The sequence below is a fragment of the Salvelinus fontinalis genome, chromosome 19 (genome assembly GCF_029448725.1).
Source record: "Salvelinus fontinalis isolate EN_2023a chromosome 19, ASM2944872v1, whole genome shotgun sequence".
Taxonomy (NCBI): Eukaryota; Metazoa; Chordata; class Actinopteri; order Salmoniformes; family Salmonidae; genus Salvelinus; species Salvelinus fontinalis.
This window is the reverse complement of record NC_074683.1, coordinates 7,415,721-7,438,267: the sequence shown is the minus strand read 5'-3', so window position 1 is coordinate 7,438,267 and position 22,547 is coordinate 7,415,721. Positions and strand designations below refer to the sequence as shown.

The 22,547-nt window shown below is 38.8% G+C and overlaps 3 protein-coding genes across 3 annotated transcripts in view; 1 reads left to right on the top strand and 2 right to left on the bottom strand.

Annotated features, from left to right (window-relative positions):
* Positions 1–1,835, bottom strand: part of LOC129816280 (electrogenic aspartate/glutamate antiporter SLC25A12, mitochondrial-like) — a 78,569-nt gene extending 76,734 nt beyond the window's left edge. The window contains exon 1 of the mRNA XM_055870567.1: positions 1,647–1,835. The gene's annotated coding sequence lies outside the window, so the exon portion shown is untranslated. The remainder of the gene's footprint in view (positions 1–1,646) is intronic.
* A 3,909-nt stretch (positions 1,836–5,744) lies between these two features.
* On the top strand, positions 5,745–10,750 carry LOC129816277 (homeobox protein Dlx1a-like). The gene is made up of 3 exons (XM_055870558.1): positions 5,745–8,286; positions 8,568–8,767; positions 9,330–10,750. Exons 1-3 carry the CDS (start codon positions 7,974–7,976, stop codon positions 9,582–9,584), a joined length of 768 nt encoding a protein of 255 aa, XP_055726533.1. The 5' UTR covers positions 5,745–7,973; the 3' UTR covers positions 9,585–10,750.
* A 5,286-nt stretch (positions 10,751–16,036) lies between these two features.
* On the bottom strand, positions 16,037–18,401 carry LOC129816276 (homeobox protein Dlx2a-like). The gene is made up of 3 exons (XM_055870557.1): positions 17,530–18,401; positions 17,237–17,421; positions 16,037–17,021 (listed from the first exon to the last, which is right to left on the bottom strand). Exons 1-3 carry the CDS (start codon positions 17,846–17,848, stop codon positions 16,695–16,697), a joined length of 831 nt encoding a protein of 276 aa, XP_055726532.1. The 5' UTR covers positions 17,849–18,401; the 3' UTR covers positions 16,037–16,694.
* Between the last annotated feature and the right edge of the window lie 4,146 nt (positions 18,402–22,547).

The following is a 22,547-nucleotide window of genomic DNA, read 5'->3' as shown; positions in this document are numbered from 1 at the left end:
GTCCGTGTGTGTGAGGGAGAGAGTTTGTGTGTTTATTTATGTCTTTGTTTGCTAGCTTTTGAGGGGTGTATTTATGTGACCTTACATTAACCTATTTATTTATAGTCCTATACTTTCTTACAGTCACCTTTTTTGTTGTCGCCATTTCACACTCTATATTGTCCAAGTAATTTCCCTTTCAGCATCTCTGTTTTTTTACCTTTCAGAAAGAGCTCTGAATGGAAGGAAAATTATCACAATTACTCATATAATTGAGCCGTCTTTGTAGCAAGTGAAGCTTCAGTAGCCTTTTTCCATCAGCCAAAATGGTTTCATTATATGTGTTTTTCATATTCCCTGACATGGGGCTTCACTGAGGGCCTGGCACGTGGATGAGATGCAGGGGGAACACTGTGAACCATTAAGGTCACAGTAGGAATAATTATCCCAGCTATGGAAAGAGCATCTAGAGCCTTTTCTCTTCCCCAGCACAAATGCACCGTCCACTGCTTTTAGTCACAAAGAACTTTCTAACAAATGGAGCTTCCACCTACTACTTATACAAAGAAGAGAGGGGGAGAGTAAGAGACTTGTATCAACATGACAATTTTCCATCATTAAGACTAATGACAGGCACGGACTGTGGGGATCAAGGGGAACACAAAAAAGGGAGCGCATTCAGGTGTTGGGTGAGTGCTGACCTCCTTCCTGTCTTTTTTAGCGACTTCAATCTTTACAAAAACTAGAAAGAGGAGCCAGACGAAGGCACAGAGGCAGCTGAACTTCAGGCAGCAGCCGAGTCCTCCACGGAAAATGACTTAATTGGGAAATTTGCATGTTTCCCATTTGTGAGGACATTAATTCAATGAGACATACATTTGCACACATTTAATTAAGCATTGTTTTAACATGGGTCACAGAAAATTCAACAAATGGTTGACCCCGTCACATTATCCTGTGTATGATTTGCCCTTCTCCTAAAATGAAAGAGCTTTCACTTTGATTCAGTTAATTAAGATCATGAAAACCCCACAGTTAATCACATTTCACTCCCAATGGCTCTCTTTATGAACAATTCTTGGATTGATTTGGACCTCCAATATATATATTTTTTATGTCAGAGAATATCATAATGTTTTAAGAAAGTATGTAGCTAGATTCATTCGTTTAACTTATTATGTTTCAACATAATATGTCCAATCACTAAGTGCGGAATAGGCCTTTGAACAACGACAATATGGTACCTATATGAACCCTCTTCTTAGAAAACCTCTTGAAAAAGACAGAATATGGGAAGTCAGTCAACGTAGCATTTCTCAGTGTGCAGGTGTCTGTTACTTGCAGTGTCTGGAGACAATTATCTCTGGCTGATCTTCCAAGACTGATGTGGTACTCTGCTAAAATTCCACCAGACAAGGCTGGCAAATACTCAGCCATGTAAGAAAATAACAATGAAAATATTGTCTAAAAGTAACATTATACACTTGGGAAAGTTTAATCACATCCTCTAAAACCTGAATGAACAACCTGCATATTTATTTAACCTTTGACATGCTATTTCGTGTGTCATTTTCTCAAAAATAACAACAACAAAAAACATAACAACAGTTGAGCAGTTGAGACCCTGACTATTTCAAATACATATTTATAGAGACAGTGTTACTTACCACTTTGAGATTTTAAGGGCCGTGCAGTGCTTGTATGGTGTTATTTTATTCTTGATTGGAGTTTATCTAACTCCACATCAGGAAGTGCCTCAGACAGACGTGTGATGTACGAGAAGAAACTCAGACTGACCCAGTCCACAGTGGTGATTGCTGGGTTTTGATTCACCCAGAAGCAACAGGTCCAGCTTGGCAGGCTGTCCCTCTGGAGCACTGGCTCAAAACAGGAAACAACTCACTTAGCCCGGTCAACAAATGTCAAAGAATAGAAGTTTGAGTTTACAAGATAAATAAATGAAACATGCATAATATTGTGTAAATATCATTAATATTCTTAGTTTCATTAACCACTTGGGCTGAATCCAAACCTATAATTGATTGTTAATGGTAATGATAATGGAATTAAACAAGAATATCTGCATGTTCTGCTCTCTTGTTCACAGTGACTCCCTGACAGTTCTGATGAGTGAAGGTACACTGCACTGAATCCTTACTCCTTCCACGTATTGTCATCTTATGATACACTTACATATATAGTTTGATATTTGAGAAGCTGTAAACAATGTATCATGCCTTCTGTCTGAAGTAACTGAAATAAAGGACAATTGATAGCTAGAACATTGTTCCATTTATTATAAGAAAACTCAGAAATTGTATAATTGGTATAATTTCATAACATTTTTGCATTTTTATAAAGACATCGTGACTTCTCAACATAATAGTCAAGCAATTGTTCAATTCTATTGCATTTTTTTTTACATTTAAGTCATTTAGCAGACGCTCTTATCCAGAGCGACTTACAAATTGGAAAGTTCATACATATTCATCCTGGTCCCCCCGTGGGAATTGAACCCTGGTCCCCCCATGGGAATTGAACCCACAACCCTGGCGTTGCAAGCGCCATGCTCTACCAACTGAGCCACACGGCATTTGAATTTCATTTATAACATAATGCAGTATCTATTTACAGAGTAGCATTGAGTAAATCCAAATCAATTAACTGTTTGATGCTACATTGAACGGGAAAATAGACCACTAAGGTTGACTTAATTCGTCTAGTTGGTGCCAAGCGAAGCAGCAAATTACAAGGCAAAGACCTCCAAGGGCAGAGGAGAAGCTGAGGGAAATTCCATCAAGAGGATCTGCTTGGATGGATTGATCATATTGTTAAATATATATTTGTTCATCAACAGCTTGTTTTAGACATCAGACAGATATCAATCACATGTTTAAAGTATTTGGTACTCTGATAAAGACGCATTCATGAATTATTGCAGATTTGAGAGAAATAGAGTCATTTTGTCTTGCTATTATTAGCAAAAAGATCAAGTTCGTGTAACGTAGATGATACTGTTGAGTTTGTCTTTGGAAAATGTTGCACGCTTAATGAATACAATATTAATTGGCGACAAAGTAATACATGCATAACAAATGAAGACATTTTACATTTTGAGTTAGATGAACAAAGTCGTTTGTTCAGAGCAGTCTCTGATATTCCTAGCCTGTTAGAAACCTACGGTGTGGATATGTTTGCAGGTACTACCTCCTCGTGTAAACAGAAAGATGATGCACAGAACACAGAGCATCAAAAGACCCATGCATTGGTAAAAGAAGCAATCTTTGCGATAAAATAGAACCAAAATGAGAAGGTTTTGAAACAGGATATGCTTCTCACCTCTTCCTTTACCATGAGTATTCTGCAGATATCCATAGTATCTCTCTGTCCAGCACGTTATCGTGGCAATGTTGTTGCTAAATGATCTGTTCAAAATGAACTGGGCATTATGTAGTCCGATTTTATAGAGCATTTTACAACATTCCTCAGATTTTATTCATAATAAAGTGTCACCTCATGAAAACAACATTTACGTCTGCATTGGATGGCCATCTTCGAGAGTAATGTGATTCATAGAATATGGCTGTACAACTCATGGCTAAGTCTTGCCATGGATAGCGTGTGTCCCTCCCTTCAACATAGAGGAAATTAAATAAAACTGAGTATCCTGTGCCACCAACAACAGTAATTAATCATTGACATTTACTCACATTTACCCTGGACCTTACAGTCTGAAGCAACAGAAGAATAGAATTAGTCTGGCAAGCTCATAGGTGCAGAGAATATTAATTTGAGAAACATGATTTTTCCAGAGGCACAGCATTAATATTTGGCGACTGTTAAAATGTCGTTTGGAAGGGACAGTTAGTGAGCGTTTTCCACCAGGGGGCTGAAATGAGGTCCGTGACACTTCAGGCCCTGTCGCCTCCACCCTTAGCACTGGCTGCTAACCCTCATGTGAAGTGCAGCAGGTGTTAAAACACACTTTGCCATAGAGCTACTCACTGCTAATGAGTCCTGTCTCCTTAAATTCTCTGGTCCACTGATGCTTCCATGCACATTGGGTTTATTTTTAGTGTAGGCCAGTTAGGGCATATGATTACATCCGAAGATTAAAAAATCGTGTAAGACTGACCATTACAAGATACCTCCATCTGGAGGAGCCACGAATGTAAAGGCTGAGGCATGTCATGCTGCAACGAATTTCAAATTGTACAATATGTTACGAATTTGCAAAACGTATGATATATGAATTCCAAGTCACCTAACTTCAGCTAGGTGACTAGGTGGCTAACGCTAACATTAGCTAGATGGTTAAGTTTAGCTAGGCTGGCGTTCAAGGTTAAGGTTAGGGTTAGGGTTATGTTAAAGGGTTTAAGATTAGGGGAAGGGGAAGCTAACATGCTAAGTAGTTGCAATGTTGCTAATTAGCTAAAGTAGTCCGTGATGAGATTCGACCACGCATCCTTTGAGTTGCTAGAGGTTCGTGCCACCCATCCCACCTGACCAACTTTCGTTTTTGTCTTAAGTAGCCTTCTGTCTGATGTAACCATACCAAACATAACATATCATACTAATTTGAATGTCCCGGATTTATGTTACTATGTCATGTCTCGTCTATGACTAATGCTTCTCCAGGTCCGCAGTGTTCTTAAAAGCTGTGATTTTCAATTTGGAGTTGCATTTAGTCTGATTGTAATAATAGCATGGAACACACATTGGTATTCTATTGTTCTTTATTATTCTTAATGAAAATATAGGTTGAAAATAATTAATTAAATCGTTACATGAAATGCAAATTAATATTTGCCCTGTTTGAGTATTGGGGATTTTGTCAAGACAAATATTATTGTAAACAAAGTGAATTACAATGCCATTTGAGAAAGGCTATATACCTACTGGTAACGACTTGATATGCATGTTGTTATATTTAAATATCAGTAGGCCTATGTTTTAGATTGGGTTACTTGACATTTTCTTCAGTGAAACTGTATTAATGTGATTATTTCTCTTTGTCGTGCTTCTCCTTGGAATTAAATACATTTTAAATCTGTTAATGGTCTGAAATGTAGGCCTATTGCTCAGAACACGCATGTTCATCTTTAGAATTCCAGTTTGCAGATACTATAATCGGGGGAAATAATGACAGTTATCAGTCGCACCCACCAAGTGCCCATAAAAATCTGTCCTCTGTTCTGGAAGATGATAATTATTGGTTGTACTATTATCATTTTTGCTGTAGATAGAGGATACCTTAAAGTATTTTTCGAATGTAATTCCAGATGTAAATTACTTAAAATTGGGCAATTTTAAAGGAGAGAAGTGTCGTTTTCCTTATAAGCTTTAATATTTTATAGAATTCTGCAAATCCAGAGATCCACTGTCAGACGCACATCGCAGACTAGATATTGCTCACCATGATGTCAGGGCTCGCATTTTCAAAACACATTTTTAAGTTGCTTGTTCTGCTTCGAGTTCAATTATGCAATTAGGTTGATAATCACAGTGACGGAATTTAACTGCCTTTAATGTGTTATTCAGGTGGAGATTTTGAGCTGCCGGGGAACCGGCTAGTGGTGTTTTTGGTTTCAGATCGTCTACAGCAGACGGACTCTATAACGTTGTCAAATAAAATGAAGATTTGGATACTTGCTGCTTCTTCGTCACCCTCAATGAGTAGTACGCAATGGATATTGGGGATGTACGTTCTTCTTTTTCATCACATGATTATCGATTAAGTAAGTGCAAATAATGCCTAATCGCTGTTAACTTAATCTCAGTGCTGATTGAAATGTGGAGCCCATTTATTCTTACTGTATAGCTACTGTCAACTCAACTGATCAACGTTCATGTTATATGGATCAGCATGGGTTATGACGGGGGTTTTTTCTCTCCGGAAACTGAGCCAATAACAAAGGGAAACAGCCTACTCTTTAGTCAGTCATCAGTTCAGTTAAATCAAACGTGCTCGGGAAAATCATTGTTCAACGTCTATGGTCTTAATGGAAAACTGTCCGCAGCCCCCATCAACCTCGCTGGGGATTAAATTAGTTGAAGGAGGCTATGTTAAATGTTAGGTTTATTTACGATTAAATTAGCCTACGTTATTATGTTACAGAGTATATCAAAATGTTTAATTGAACATGATGTGTTTGAATTTCACGACAAAACATGAGACCGACGGATTTACCAACTCCTGCGGTAAATGGCGTCTGTTGGCTGTTGGGCAAAATACTGTATAGAGAAGATGATATATAGGGCTGAATGACTCCATATTTAATACGGTATTATATCAATTATATAATTCCCATTAATGGCAATTGAGGGTGAATACTTTAGTTATGGTATTGTGAGAGCTGGGTAATAAATTGGTCAGCTAAAGGTCACCCAATCCGTGTTCTAGCAAAGCTATTGCATAATGTAGGCCTACTACTGAAAACGTACTGGACAAGAATTGGGAAAAGGGTGACTTTAATTTGAAAATAAGTTTAAAATAAGTTCAATATAATCCCACCATTGTCAAAACACAACCTGTTAAAATATAACACTTATAAATAATGTCTTGACACTGATGCCACATCAGCCTCAAATGAATGACACATTATGTTTCATTCGATTTTTTTTGATAACCCACACATGAATCATTTGGGGATTTTCTAGGGGTGTAGTGTTTAAAAATCGGTTGACAATCTACCTGATTAGATACAAAGATTATTGTTTTGTAAATTGAAAACACACGTTCGTGGTCATCATGGTGTACACCGCATCAAAAAAACGTTCAACACTAATGGTTGACTCAGGGCACACATAACGGTTTGTTATGTTACAGGCTTCTTGGTGGCATTTTGTTTTTGGTCATGAAATGATTGCGCAATAAAATGCTATATGGAGAGATGTTGCATAGACAGCCCAAGAGGAATCTGTTTTTTACAAATATTAAGTTTAAGAAAGTGTTTATTTTCACAGCAATATATTTACGCATGTAACATAGGCTAGACTAGTCATTGCTTTAAATGCATAAATTCAACCAGGACTTCTTTGCTCAGATAATTGAGACCACGAGCTATTGCAAGTGTTAAATAAATGGCTAATTATGCGTATGAAAATTAAACATCAGTGTTATGCTAATTCAGCTCGCTTCAGCTGTGGCTCAGAGCACTTGAGACTGGCATGTAATCAAATGGACCTGTAAGTAATACATCTGTGCATGTGAACACCAAAAGACGCTGGAAATAATAAGCCAATCTATAACAATTTGTTATGAGATATCGAAATAATATCTAATGCGAAATAAAACATAGTTTTTCTGTTAAATAGTACTTCTCAAAGCTACACTTAAATGTATTCATAGTGCTATTTATGAACATGAATCTTTGTTGTTGTAGTGTGATTAATTTGGATGAAACATTTCTTAGTTAATAACACTATGCAGGCTGTTTCTTAATGTTTAAATGAACCGCAGGCCTATCAACATAACATGATCTATCCGTAGCCTGTTTGTGATTGATAATAGAATAGGCTATTTCTTTACAATTGGATTATTATTATTATGATTATCAAATAGGCTAGATTTAATTGTGTGTTGTTTCTTTTAAAGCAGACATTTTGGCTGTTAGTGTTTATTTAGCTTATACCTTTCACTGCTACCCAAGCACTTAAAAAAATCCATCTCAGACCTGAATCTGCAGGTCTTGTTGTTTATCTTGAGTTTATCAGGTCCTTCGGACACAACCCCAGAATCGCCAATAGGCATCATTCTTGGATAGAGTGGACCAATCAGCGACCGCCTTTGATGAATATTCATGAATCCCTGATTCAAACCTTTGAGCGAGTTTGTCTAGACCACTGCATCATGCCTAGACTTTTCACAGAGACAAACTACATTTTCTTATGAATGGAAAGAGAAAAAATCAGTACAGCTTAAATTGGGATCCATCCTTCACTGAGATCATAGAAGAAAACAAAAAAGGAAGAGGAGAGATCCGCCAGAAGAGATGACAATGACTACAATACCAGAAAGTCTTAATAGCCCTGTCTCAGGAAAAACCGTTTTCATGGAATTTGGGCCACCGAGTCAACAAATGTCGCCTTCCTCAATGTCTCACGGACACTATTCCATGCACTGTTTACATTCTGCGGGTCATACGCAACACGAGAGCTCGTACAGTCCAGCCTCATCATTTCCTAGATCTTTAGGTTATCCATACGTTAACTCCGTCGGCAGCCATTCCTCAAGTCCATATCTCAGTACAGTGCAGTCGTACCAAAACAACTCGGCACTAACACAGACACGGTTAGAAGATACAGGTAAGATTTATACTTCATCCCTTTCGGCTCTATAATGTTCTTGGAATGTTTTGGTTTGTGTTTTTCGGTCCGCAAACACGCTTTCGATTGGAAAAGAAACCCAGATGTCGGGGTATTAGGTCGGTAATTATTTATTGCGTAATGCTATAAACAATGTATGCAATTAAGGGTAATTATACCTAAACTACAGCCTGTAAAACTTGCACTGTGATGCTCATTGCTGTGCAGCCACGTTGGCGAGCTGTCTCCTGAGTAATTTTGCTATTGTCTCCCCTTCTCAGCACAAGAGACAGAGAAGAATACAGTTGTAGAAGGCGGAGAGGTGCGGTTCAATGGGAAAGGGAAAAAGATTCGCAAACCAAGGACTATCTATTCCAGTTTGCAGCTACAGACTCTAAACAGACGATTTCAACAAACTCAATATTTGGCACTGCCAGAGAGAGCCGAGCTCGCAGCTTCGATGGGACTCACGCAAACACAGGCAAGTCAACGTTTGCTTTTACTTTTATTTCCAATGGCCTAATGCTTGCAGTTTAATGTACTTTGACCGCGTTAAACAATAGGCCACCAAGTGGTTACATTGGTTATGTATTCTCTGTTTGTTTGGGTTATAGACAACTGTTGTCCTCATGTTTGACAAAACAATGTTAATTTTTAATCGAATGTTTCGGATTGATTATCATCATGCAGATGTTCTATGAAAAAGCTTACAAATATTTCGAGGATGGGCCTTTAAATCGGCTACACATAATTCTGGGTAGCTGTTTATTATACTTATTTTATTCTTCATAGCTTTTCAATTTGTCCCATAATGGCAAAACCATGTTCAGCAAGCATTTCCTCTTGCATTCAATTATTTATTTATTTTAAATAAAACGGGAAAAAATGTAGATGACGATAGCCCAATTTGCCCTTGACTTCTGGGAATAAATATAGGCTTTTACATTCCAAGTCCAAATGGTGCATCACTGTCACCTGGTCTAGAGTTCATTGAAATTGCCCAACTAGCCAATCTTAATCACATTGGTTGTCTCTCTTTTCAGGTAAAGATTTGGTTTCAAAATAAGCGATCGAAGTTCAAGAAACTGATGAAGCAAGGTGGTGGAACAATTGACAACAACACTTTAGCCCAGTTTAATGGTCACGGACCTACGACTGGATCTCCGGTAGCACCGGTTTGGAGCTCACCTACCACCGTGAAAACATCCGTGGGTGCACCAGGGTCTTACATTCCAAGTTACACCTCATGGTATCCAACTGCACACCAAGAGTCTATGCAGCAACCGCAACTCATGTGAACATAACTGTGAGCTGATAGACCTGTCCCGCCCTCTATACTGCCATGGCCCATATCAGGAGATTTTGGGTCAACCACCCAGCGTGGCCTTGCACTGGCCCGCTGCAGCCATGCACAGACGTAATCCGGAGTTTGCTCCCAAAGTTGCCAGATGACATATTGGCCTCTTCATACCGAACGACGGCACAGAGAATAGCCTGGGAGCCGAGAGACTGAAAAGGCACTGTCTGCGCCCAAGGGCAAGAAGTCATGTCATGTCCACGACAGATACCGGAAATTGTTTTGACAAATGGGTCCTCAAGCTGCTGTTATTATCTTTTGTGACATTTTAATAGGCTATGTGTTAAACGAAATATATTTTGCTGTAACAAGTCAGTGAGAGTATATTTATGTATGCTATGTTTGATTTTAAGATTGGCTACATTTCTTATCCCAATGATGATAAAAAAATAGGCCTATGAAGCCGCGTGTTACCAAGGCCTATCAGATGTAGGCTAGGCCTCTACATCTCCAACGAAGGTCAACATGGTGATTTGACCATGACCTTAAAATCTAGCCTTCAAACAGACAAACCCCCATTGGTCTATAATGTAACTTTGACCAACGAATGTAGGCCAATCCAATGAATCATTTCAAAAATAGTCTCATCATTTTTATGGGCATGGAATCGAATCTCCAGTCCGTTCCTTAGTTTTCACAGCCCGAGTTGCACGCGCCCTTGCGCATGCTACCATGCTGTCTTTGTATGTTAATTTAAGTTAAATTATTTAGTTTTTTTCAATGTCTGTGTCTTTATTTAATATGCAGTGTGTTTGACTTATGAAACGACAACAACGTGTTGTTAATAAAAACGTTTAAATGATGATTGGCTGCTTGAGAAGAGCATTAAGGTGATCCCGATGATAAATATATGGTTTGTCATTGTTTGTTATGTGTTGAGCGGTTGGATGTACATAAGGACAATATAATAGACATTTTTCAGCTTTGGTTTGTGCTGTAATCGATATGTTGTGAAATAGGATTTTTTTTACATGTGTTCATTAAGATGAATGTGTTTAGCAATCTAGAAATATTTAGTTTTGTATTGATCACTTTAATTTATTGCTTTGTTTTATGGAAGTTATGTACATAATGTTGACAACAGTAAAGCTATGATTTAAAAGGCCAGTATAACGTGTCACACTCCTTACCGGCCATGTGTTGTAGGCCACAACTTTCACATTTCCATATAAGTCCATGCAGGCCTGGGATATGACATGCAGCTATCTCTTCAGGACTTATATTTAAAACTAATACAGAGGTAAGATACAATGCGATAAAAGAAAGCCTATATGGTTATTCCTTTTCATTAGTCTACAATGTGCAGCATTGGCCGTATAGCCTACATGTGATTACGCACAGGCGTTCAGCGTTTCTACATTTTAGTCCCTAGGATATCAGTTTATCATCATCTCTTACTGTGAGTGCTGGATATAGCCATGCTGAAGACGTGTCAATTCAAACCTGACCTGATTAATGATGTCAGTTTCTATAGCATTGTAATTCCTTCAACAATATAGTGCTTGTTTCTTTTCGGTTTCATTTAGCCGCTATAAGCTCCTTTTAAGTCTTCTGTGGTTCCAACAAACACTGTTTTCATCGATGAATAGAGGAGAGAGCAATGGGGCGTGTTAAGTGAATAATTGGGCGAGAGGCAGGTGCTGCAAAAAGACTGGTTGGTACAGGAGGTGGGGGTGGGGTTTAAATGTAGATAAGTAAAAGTGAAAAGTTCAAAGGGGCTCTTGTTTGGGTTTGATGGTTTAACTGCGCTTTTACAGAAAATTCTGAAGCACCCGATGAGCTGAGGAAAGGACCAATTGAGTGAAAACACTACAGGCCTACCGGAGACAATAGACCGCCAATATCATCCCGTGCATTTCATTAATACAAGGCCTATATATCCTATATTTCAAATATACAAAATAAAATATATACTTCAGAAAAAACTGAGTGTTATGTTCTTCAAGTTGTTAATGACAAAACAAAATATTTTCCATATGTGCGTGTATAGAGCGTTCCCCATGAATATTAAAATGTGAGTGTTAAGTAATTTTAAGATCTCAAACGTGACAATTTGTGTGGCCGGCTCGGCCAGAGCAGAAAAGGCACTAGCCATCCCTTGAGAAAACCACAGCAATAATGTGGCTAACTCACCGCCACAAATTGCCCTTAAAGTTCACGCATAGACAGATCATCCATCTGCATGCCTTCACTTATTGTTTGATTTATGTTCAATACAACGAGCAAGGTAACAACCTGTTCACATTAATGTTATTATAACTTTGGCATGTATGCTATTATTGTTATTATTATTATTGAGGTAAAGGAGCAAAAATAAGTGTTGGTCTTGGTTTTATTTTGTCACCAGGTTATCGTTAAATCAACTAATTGGGCCTATTATGCATAGCAAATCATTTTAATTTTAATGATCAATGATATTATTGGCTAGCCTATATGTGCCTTTAACTCTTTTCTCTGTGTAAAAAAATGGGTCTTTATGTTTTCCTCATTCACTTGGTATTAGTAGTCCTATATAGGCTACTTTTGATGAGGAGTATAGCCTGGAAATAATCAACCTGAAAATGTTAGAGTGAGGCGTCTGCAACATAAATATACTCTCGCTCTCCCTCCGAAAGGCGCAGCTGCACGTCCAAGAGGTTCAGTGCTATTTCACTGTATTCTCCCCTTGATTACGAGCCGAGCCCATCAAACCCAACATAATTACAGTAATTTGCCCTTATTTATTCTAATGCAGTTTCCCATCTCTGGGGTAATTATGAGCAATTTTTTCGCACGGGGAATATTTCAGCGTTAACAAAAGAGACACTAAAAGAAATTTGCTGCGCGAAATAGGTGAGCTGCTGTCTCTCCGCTGTTCCCTTACATGTAAGGCTGGCAAATTGCTTGCAGGTGTATAGCACGGGATTGTCTATGCGAAGAGGGTTCAAAATTAGCAAAGCACAATGTAAGAGTAATGAAGGCAGTGGCTAAATTACAGAAAGAGAGGAGGCTTATTCTATGCCAGGTCCCTTCCAAATCCATAGGCTACAGTACCAATTTCCTGATGTAAATATAGAATCAGTCATAGCATGGTGAGTATTGTCTCCGGAAGATTAATCGAGAATCCTTGTTTTTTTCTCCCATTTTTTGTACACGTTTTTAATAATTAAAAAAACCCAGTGGGTTCGATTCCCGGGACAACCCAAACTTAAAATGTATGCACGCAAATCTGTAAGCCGCTTTGGATAAATCGCAATTCTCTAAATCGCGTCTGCTAAATGGCATATATTATATTAGTATTGTATACAGACGCGTATGACAATAAAATAACTCGTTACAGATAGTATATTATGTACAAAATAATGACATTGTTTGAAATTTGTGTAATTTATATGTTTTCAAGTTGTCTAGAATAGGCTACTTGAAACACATTACAATTTGACATGCGTGCATAATTTTGGCATTTCCAGAAATTAAATGTATGATAACTATGCTCCAATTAAATTGAAAATAGATTTGTAATATTTCAATGAATAGGCCTACAATTAATTACTAACTATATATCCGTTTGATTGTTATAGCCTAATCGTGATGTCTGCATTAAACAATCAATTAGGCCTAATGGGATCTTGGTGAATACTAAATAGGCTATCCACCCCCCCCCCCCCCGCAAAAAAATGGAACATAAAATTTTAAAATATATAAAGTAACGCTCAATAGGCTATATACTTACCTTAATCTCTAAAAAGGAAGCCCGCAGAGTCTCTTTTTGACAGGATTCAAAGATTCCCTGATTTCGATAAAGGCAGATAAATGAGAGTAGCATCTTGATGCATGGGCATATGTTGAGCGCTTGAATCCCATAAACTGTTGCCCATGAAGTGTTAAGTGCTATAACAGCACAGCTCGGAATATGACTGAACATTTCTGCTTTATTTCCCCTTTTTATAGCTGATGGAAAAAATTGTAGATTATTAGCATAAATGTTTACTCCTCATTACGCTGATGACATTGTGCACTCGAGATCTTGGTAATCTTTGGGAAAATTATGAGTAATTTTTAAAAATGTAAAGCAGCAGTTACCATGCAATTCAGGCTAATTCTGCGTAGGCTCCACACGGATATAATTATCGTCGAGTCAAGATGGTATGCTAAAACCTATGCATTCATATTCCAATTTATTATGTACATACAACTTTGACAATGTTGATGCTTGAAATAGCCTGAAATTGTTTTGTGCAAAAATTACAGCCCATATTAGGACATCTAAAATTGCGAAGAATTATATAGTAATTGCAGGCTTTCAGATCGGAAAGCGCCAGAATGCTCAAACTAGAGCAAATGTGGATGTGATTACAGATCAGGGTATAAATTAGGATAGGGGGTATGGCATTTTCAAGTTGCCTACAGGATTCCGGAAGTATAAAGCCACAACATTTCTAATCGGTGAGGATGAGACATGGATGCAGGGTGCAATAAGAAAAATACATATCATTGCGATTGTCATTAACCATTGTTTGCTCGAGACTTATTTTTATTTTGACATATATGCACTTCAAGCACCAAATAGACAGAGAAAAATGTTGTTTAATCTGTCAGAGTTTCTTTAATTGATCCCGTGCGTAATGGCTACATATGCTTCCATAAGTGAACATTATTATTCGTGTGTAGACAAAGACTAGAAAATGCTGCAATGAGGGCTAAGGGCATGTCTTCTGAGGACCTTTCTGAAGCAGGTGAATTAGTGCATGTCTTTTATGGAGATTATTGTTCCATCCAAACGTCTATAACGGGAGACCGTCAAAGCCAACGCGAGTATGAGCACGCACATTACGCACGCACTAGCTCATCACATGCGAAATTAGTAAATCTTACTAAACGTAAAGTACCACTTATTAAGCATATGTAAGAATTTATTTATCCAATATATATATATATATATCTATATATTCACCACAGTCTTCAATCAAATGTGTACTATCTCGTTTCTTGTTGCACAGGCCCACTCAACATGTGGTAGGCCTGCTATCCCGAGGGACTCCTCATATCAAGATAAAGCAACGACAGCCCCAGGGAGAATGTTCCATCTTGTAATGTGGCAATCACTGACAAGGTACATCCTTATGCAAAACGCTTCCACGTTATGTGGCTTATGATCACTCAACCATAAAAAGCAACGGGGCGACGTGATGATCAAACCTAGCAAACGCTCGTCCATTGGGATAGATAGGCCTTCAAAGCTATGTCTTTTACATCCCTTTAGAGAACAGAGTGAATTAAATATAAATAAACGTAATAAAATGTTTATTTTGCGTCTAAGAAAATCCAGATTTTATCCTCACATTTAAATACAGAGGATAGGAGCGGCAGGTAGCCTAGTGGTTAGAGCGATGGGTCAGTAATCAGAAGGTTGCTGGATCGAATCTCCGAGAGGTAACCGACAAGGTAACTGCCCCTGAACAAGGCAGTTAACCAACTGCTCCCGGGTAGGCTGTCATTGTAAATAAGAGTTTGTTCTTAACTGACTTGCCCAGTTAAATAAAAGCAAAGGCCTACTATCTGCAATGTATTTGAAAACTTGGCTGAGATAAAGTAGATAACATTTAGCTAAGAATACGATTTTATATAAAAATAAATGTTTACCAGCCTAGTCTACGATGGGAAAATCTAGGTCGAGCCGCACATGAGAACCGATGAGAAGGGCCTTGTGTTGTGAGTGAACACGATGTGAGAAATGTTTCCATGTTGTTTAGCTTCAGGCGGTCTTGGGTCTAGTTTTTTGATTGGACTGAGTTCATAAAACGTCTGGAGAGCGGCGCTCTGACTCCAGAGAGTCTGAGGGCTTGAGCTCAGTCATACGCCCTCATCTTCCCTTTTGCATGCCACGGCGTGTTGCGTGCCTTTGAATACTCCAGCTCTCTCTGCGCCCCCGGCACTGTGTTTCGGCTCTGTTAATCATCTTGTCTCTATCAGGTTCCCAGAAACATACCCAGCTAGATTTAACGCGTCTATAAAACATGAGTTAAGACGAAACAATTTGCAGTTAATAAAGAATACAAATGCAAAACCAAATGGTGGTATTTTAATATGGTTGTGACTTAAGCTACGTCTTTGAAAAAGCTTGTCGAGCCCATACCTGCGACGTTCATCAAATTTTGTGAGCTACGTTGAAAGATTTACAAGGGTCAGGAACATGTCTTTGACGGATGGAGAACTCTTCTGGCGCCGTGGTATTGAATGGAGGTGGAGCAGGTTTCTTCTCTCAGTAGGCTAAATAAGAAAGCATTGAAGTATGCTTATTGATAGGCTGTAAACACGTAAAGAACCGGGCTAAGCTTCAATGCAAAAATAAATCCACTTCTCACTTAGTACACACATTTCTTCACAGTTCTTAAAATGGAGAAAAACACCATGTACACAGAAAACATATTTTATTTAAATAACGCCTTATCATATCATTATAAAAGAAACACTGCTAACCATAAAAATAAATTAAAGACAATATAGCATCAAAATGTTATACAAGTTCATTAGAATATGGGACAATCAGTAGCTTACGAAGGATTAGAAGGTATTTGGCCCTAATATCAACAAGAAAAAATAAATCAAAATAAATCAAGAGTAAAGAATAGGCCCTATAGAAATCTGGGTGCATGTAAAACATTGATCTCATCATACAACAAAACTGAGGTCATTTTCAAAAGGCACGATACAGTTGCAAATTGTGCTAGATGTGACAGTTTATATCCTGCAATCAACTTTTTACCTGCACTGATGCAAAAGTAACGCCCGCGCTAAAAGAAAGCAACTTACTCTGTGATTGCTCTGGATATTAGTGGTTCATACATTTTATCCATTAAAATAAACAAATAAATAAATACAAAAATAACTGTACAAATCTGTAGTCTGCCATTTGCCGGTGTGAGGACGGTGACCTTCTGAATTACCCTGGCACATATACATGAAGTTGGCCAACGTTGCGCGTAAAGTTCGCTTTGTGAGGTCTGTGAAAATGTATCATGAACTTTTTAAAAATGTTTCACCAGTATTCTCCGAGTAAGATTCAATTGTATTAAAATATTGTCCCAGCGCTCAAGACGGAGTTGTGGTGGTTCTGGACACGCGGGACAGACTGAAGATGTGTTGCAGAGTTCGTTGATGAGTACCAAGAATAGTTTGCCAAGAAAGAAGGCGCAGTCGTATTTTGAGGGCTGCTACTCTGAGGTAAACTGGAGTTTACATTGTTCATTATTTGATTTTGTGGAAAGTCCCAGGCATTGGCGGGTGGAGAGATACACTGGGGAGACTCGATGGAGGCCACATGTTGCTCAGGGGGGATTTCTCCACTTTTCCACAACTTCTTGAACTTGGAGCGACGGTTCTGGAACCAAATTTTCACCTGAAAAGGAACTCTGTTACTATTGTTCTAAACCTACAGCTTATTTCAAAACGTATCCTAACAAGAGCCAAACTATACACAACAAATGCTGGATAAATATAAATAGCAGTCCAAAGTGAAATGTCATGCTTATATAAAATAAGTAGCTAGCCATAATATTCACAGATTGATAGGGGATTTGACAGAAACTGGATGCATTGCAGAGTTGCACTAACCTGGGTTTGTGTAAGGCCCATTGAGGCTGCTAGCTCGGCTCTCTCTGGTAAAGCCAAGTACTGTGTCTTTTGGAATCTCCGTTGAAGAGCGGCCAGTTGGAAACTTGAATAAATAGTTCGAGGTTTTCGGACCTTCTTTGGTTTTCCGTTAACCATTCGGATTTCAGGTTCACTTTCTTCTTTTTCTGAGAAATACATGTAAGAACAATTATTAAAAATGCATACAATTTTTGATCTTAGTAGAATTTACATGTAATAGAATACGAATAGGAAAACATTGCGATTTTATTTACCTGCATCCGTTGGAGTCGGTGAAGAACTCGAACCATAGGAGCCGTAGGTGCCATAAGAGGAGTTGAAACCAAGATCGTATGATTTGTTATTGTATTGAACGCTGCTCATACCACTGCTGTGGTACTGGTAAGTCCCGAGTTGGCCATATGGAGACCCTGCGCAGTGTCCAGGCTGTTGGCTGTTGTAAAAGCTGCTGTCCGTCGCCGTCGATACTGGTAGAGTCGGGGATTCCTGCGATTTGTGCAAGCTGTGGTAACTGTTCGAGGTAATCTGGTTCGAATGCATATCTGTATTTAGACTGTCAAAAACTCCAGTCATTTTATCGGCAAAGTCGCGGAAGTATATGTGGTTGAAGCAATGCAATTGAACACGTCAATTTGCAAAGAATGCTTAAATCTCGTAGATTAAATTAGTTTTGAGTGTAAAATGGCATCCCCATGAACTTTACCTAAAAACGACAAAGGTGTGTCCCTCTCTCAGTGGTCTGTGATTGTCTGCTATAGGATGCTAGCGGGCGGGCATTTATCCAGAATCACGTGGGAGGCAGAGCTGGTATTTCCAAGGCAGCCAATGAGTACTGTGTGCATGTCTGACAACTCCACAGATTGTCAGACTCCACTATTTACTTATCCCGCTTGTTTGCCTTGCACCGATTGACAAACGTAAAAAATAATTAACAATATATCGTAAACTAAACTTCTAAAGCATAGGCTATAGAACATGGGATAACAAATGTTTGTCAAATATAACATTTAGCAGTTATTTATCTGTTATAGAGACCTGCCCTTTGAAAAACCTTCTGGAAGTCCAAACAGCCTCTGTTAATTCCGAACATGAGATACGTGCGTAAATGTACATTTTGCGTCTACTAATATGACCGCACACTTTACGCATTAGACCCGAAGGGAGTTCGAATTCAATTTATATGGTTCAAGATTATATTTGTTTTAAAATATTTCAAAGACAAACGTTTTATTTTACAGGATCATATTTCAACGATAAGTATAGGACATCATGGCATCTGTGCGCCACCTGTCTGCGCCCAAAAAGAAACATGCAAAAAAAAGACCAACACACACACACACACACACACAGCCGCCTTAACATTTTAGGCTACTACTCACCAGATTGAGGTGTATGCCTAAACGTCACTGCAATGAAAATTTGAGGATGAGAGGATGTCAGATCCTGAGAATTTTCTCTTCACCTTTTGGTTTTGGGCGTGGAGGTTATGATTGACATATACTACTACTGCCTGTAGCTCTCTGGGAGACGGTCATGGTAGGCTAGCGTCCTCGTGTGGTGGCAGAATATAGATTGTGATGATTTTCTCGTTGAAACGGTGATGCCTGAGATAATTTATAGATTAAGTGATTAAGTGGGCTAGTGTAGGCCGACTGAACTACCAGTTTAGCGACCTCCAAAAAACGGCACCCACTTCGAACCCTATAGGCCTACTAGAACATGGAGGCGAGTTACCTACACGGAGAAGAACGGTAGAAGAGACAAGGATGTTGGGGGATACCACATCGCAGAAGCAGCTGGTTTGTCTCAAGCAAGTTTCTATCCCCATCTTGGTCAACATTTCTTGCGGCACTTGCAGGTCCTTTTCCACTACAAGATGGCAGAATGTTCACCCTGATGGCCCACAGACATTTATTGCACTTCATTGATTTTTTTGGATTCTTCAGTCAAATTTTATTGAATGCGTAAGCTATTTTAGCTCTGTAAACACATCTCAGCAATGTAAAAAATAAACATGTCTTGTTTTCCCAGAGAACATGACTGAAGTATCAGCCTTTTCCTCTATTTGAAGTGACACCTATTCTGTCCTCTAAAATGTACATGAACATATCTTCTACCCCCGTGAGAAGACTATTTAGACTATTTATACACTTTCACCAGGCAGCGTGACATGATCATGAGTGACATTGAGACAAGCATAAACATTGTGATCTGTTGCTACAACTGCAGTCACCTTCATCGTGGTATAAGAAATATACCACAGTAATATAGTGGGTGGGTGGTACAGTACAAATTAAGAGTTTATTTCCAAAACGCTATATAAAAAAAATAGCGTTTTTTTATCAGAAATGATTTCTTATGGGTACGTTCATGTGTGTGTAAAAGATTGCAAATGTTTTATTCATAGATTTTAGATGTGTATGAAATAATTGTTTTGTTGCAAAACGCTATATATCCATTGTTTAGCTGGAATTGTTTTATTTATTTTACCCTTATTTTACCAGCTAAGTTGATTGAGAACACATTCTCATTTATAGCAATGACCTGGTTCCACCCTAGAGTTGATGTGGTAGGAAACTCCTGGTTTCTCATTCCGGTTTGGGCCACAATCCTCCGGCGACCGGTTCTTCTATACAGAACCATGAATATCTCTGAAACGGAACCAGATAGAGACTTCTCGTCTTTTTATCCACTTAGGGGAAATACATATTACTGTATTGAATTATTATTTTAAACATTTTTTAAATATTGATGTCACAGATCTATCATTTGTTTATTAATAAAAAGTAGTTATTTGTTGTATTTGACTGTGTTAAACCTAGCAGGTCTACTTATTTCTCTGAGAGTGAGGTGGATATATAGCATTTTGCAAAAAAACATGATTATTTATCTCTCTGAAATGAAACCACCAAGTGATGGATTTTAAACAAATACATACATGTCATTGAACAATCCCATGCCATAATTAGATAGAGAGAAAACACACTAATCTCTTTCATAATTTCTTTAAACAACAAAAGCTAATTGACCAACGTTTCTGAAAATGTATACAGTGGGGCAAAAAAGTATTTAGTCAGCCACCAATTGTGCAAGTTCTCCCACTTAAAAAGATGAGAGAGGCCCGTACATTTTATCATAGGTACACTTCAACTATGACAGACAAAATGAGAAAAAAAATCCAGAAAATCACATTGTAGGATTTTTAATGAATTAATTTGCAAATTATGGTGGAAAATAAGTATTTGGTCACCTACAAACAAGCAAGATTTCTGGCTCTCACAGACCTGTAACTTCTTCTTTAAGAGGCTCCTCTGTCCTCCACTCGTTACCTGTATTAATGGCACCTGTTTGAACTTGTTATCAGTATAAAAGACACCTGTCCACAACTTCAAACAGTCACACTCCAAACTCCACTATGGCCAAGACCAAAGAGCTGTCAAAGGACACCAGAAACAAAATTGTAGACCTGCACCAGGCTGGGAAGACTGAATCTGCAATAGGTAAGCAGCTTGGTTTGAAGAAATCAACTGTGGGAGCAATTATTAGGAAATGGAAGACATACAAGACCACTGATAATCTCCCTCGATCTGGGGCTCCACGCAAGATCTCACCCCGTGGGGTCAAAATGATTACAAGAACGGTGAGCAAAAATCCCAGAACCACACGGGGGGACCTAGTGAATGACCTGCAGAGAGCTGGGACCAAAGTAACAAAGCCTACCATCAGTAACACACTACACCGCCAGGGACTCAAATCCTGCAGTGCCAGACGTGTCCCCCTGCTTAAGCCAGTACATGTCCAGGCCCGTCTGAAGTTTGCTAGAGAGCATTTGGATGATCCAGAAGAAGATTGGGAGAATGTAATATTGTCACGTTCTGACCATAGTTCTTGTGTGTTTTGCTTGTTTTAGTGTTGGTCAGGACGTGAGCTGGGTGGGCAATCTATGTTGTGTGTCTAGTTTGTCTGTTTCTATGTTTGGCCTAATATGCTTCTCAATCAGAGGCAGGTGTTTTGTGTTGTCTCTGATTGGGAATCATATATAGGTGGCTTGTTTTGTGTTGGGGTTTGTGGGTGGTTGTTTCCTGTCTTTGTGTTTTCTCTGCACCAGATAGGGCTGTATCGGTTTGCCACATTTTGTTATTTTGTATTTGTAAGTGTTCACTGTTTATCGTTTAATTAAACATGTTGAGCACTGGCTACGCTGCGTGTTGGTCCAATCCCTGCTACACCTCCTCTTTTCGTGAAGAGGAGGAAGCCTGCCGTTACACATATGGTCAGATGAAACCAAAATATAACTTTTTGGTAAACTCAACTCGTCATGTTTGGAGGACAAAGAATGCTGAGTTGCATCCAAAGAACACCATACCTACTGTGAAGCATGGGGGTGGAAACATCATGCTTTGGGGCTGTTTTTCTGCAGGACGACTGATCCGTGTAAAGGAAAGAATGAATGGGGCCATGTATCGTGAGATTTTGAGTGAAAACCTCCTTCCATCAGCAAGGGCATTGAAGATGAAACGTGGCTGGGTCTTTCAGCATGACAATGATCCCAAACACACCACCCGGGCAACGAAGGAGTGGCTTCGTAAGAAGCATTTCAAGGTCCTGGAGTGGCCTAGCCAGTCTCCAGATCTCAACCCCATAGAAAATCTTTGGAGGGAGTTGAATGTCCGTGTTGCCCAGAAACAGCCCCAAAACATCGCTGCTCTAGAGGAGATCTGCATGGAAGAATGGGCCGAAATACATGCAACAGTGTGTGAAAACCTTGTGAAGACTTGCAGAAAACGTTTGACCTCTGTCATTGCCAACAAAGGGTATGTAACAAAGTATTGAGAAACTTTTGTTATTGACCAAATACTTATTTTCCACCATAATGCAAATAAATTCATAAAAAATCCTACAATGTGATTTTCTGGATTTTATTTTCTCATTTTGTCTGTCATAGTTGAACTGTACCTATGATGAAAATTACAGGCCTCTCTCATCTTTTTAAGTTGGAGAACTTGCACAATTGGTGGCTGACTAAATACTTTGTTGCCCCACTGTATATAGCGTTTTGGAATGAAACTCTTCAAATCATTCTGTTCTTTTGAAGAGGGCACTCCACATCTCTATTACGAAATCATCTTGGTTGATTACATATAGGCCTATATGTCCTTCAAAGACAACAACACCTGGCAAGCAACTCATATTGCTATACCATTTACTTCCTATCTGAGAACTGATGCCCGAGGACATTAAGACAGCAATAAGACAACAAATAATATTGTCA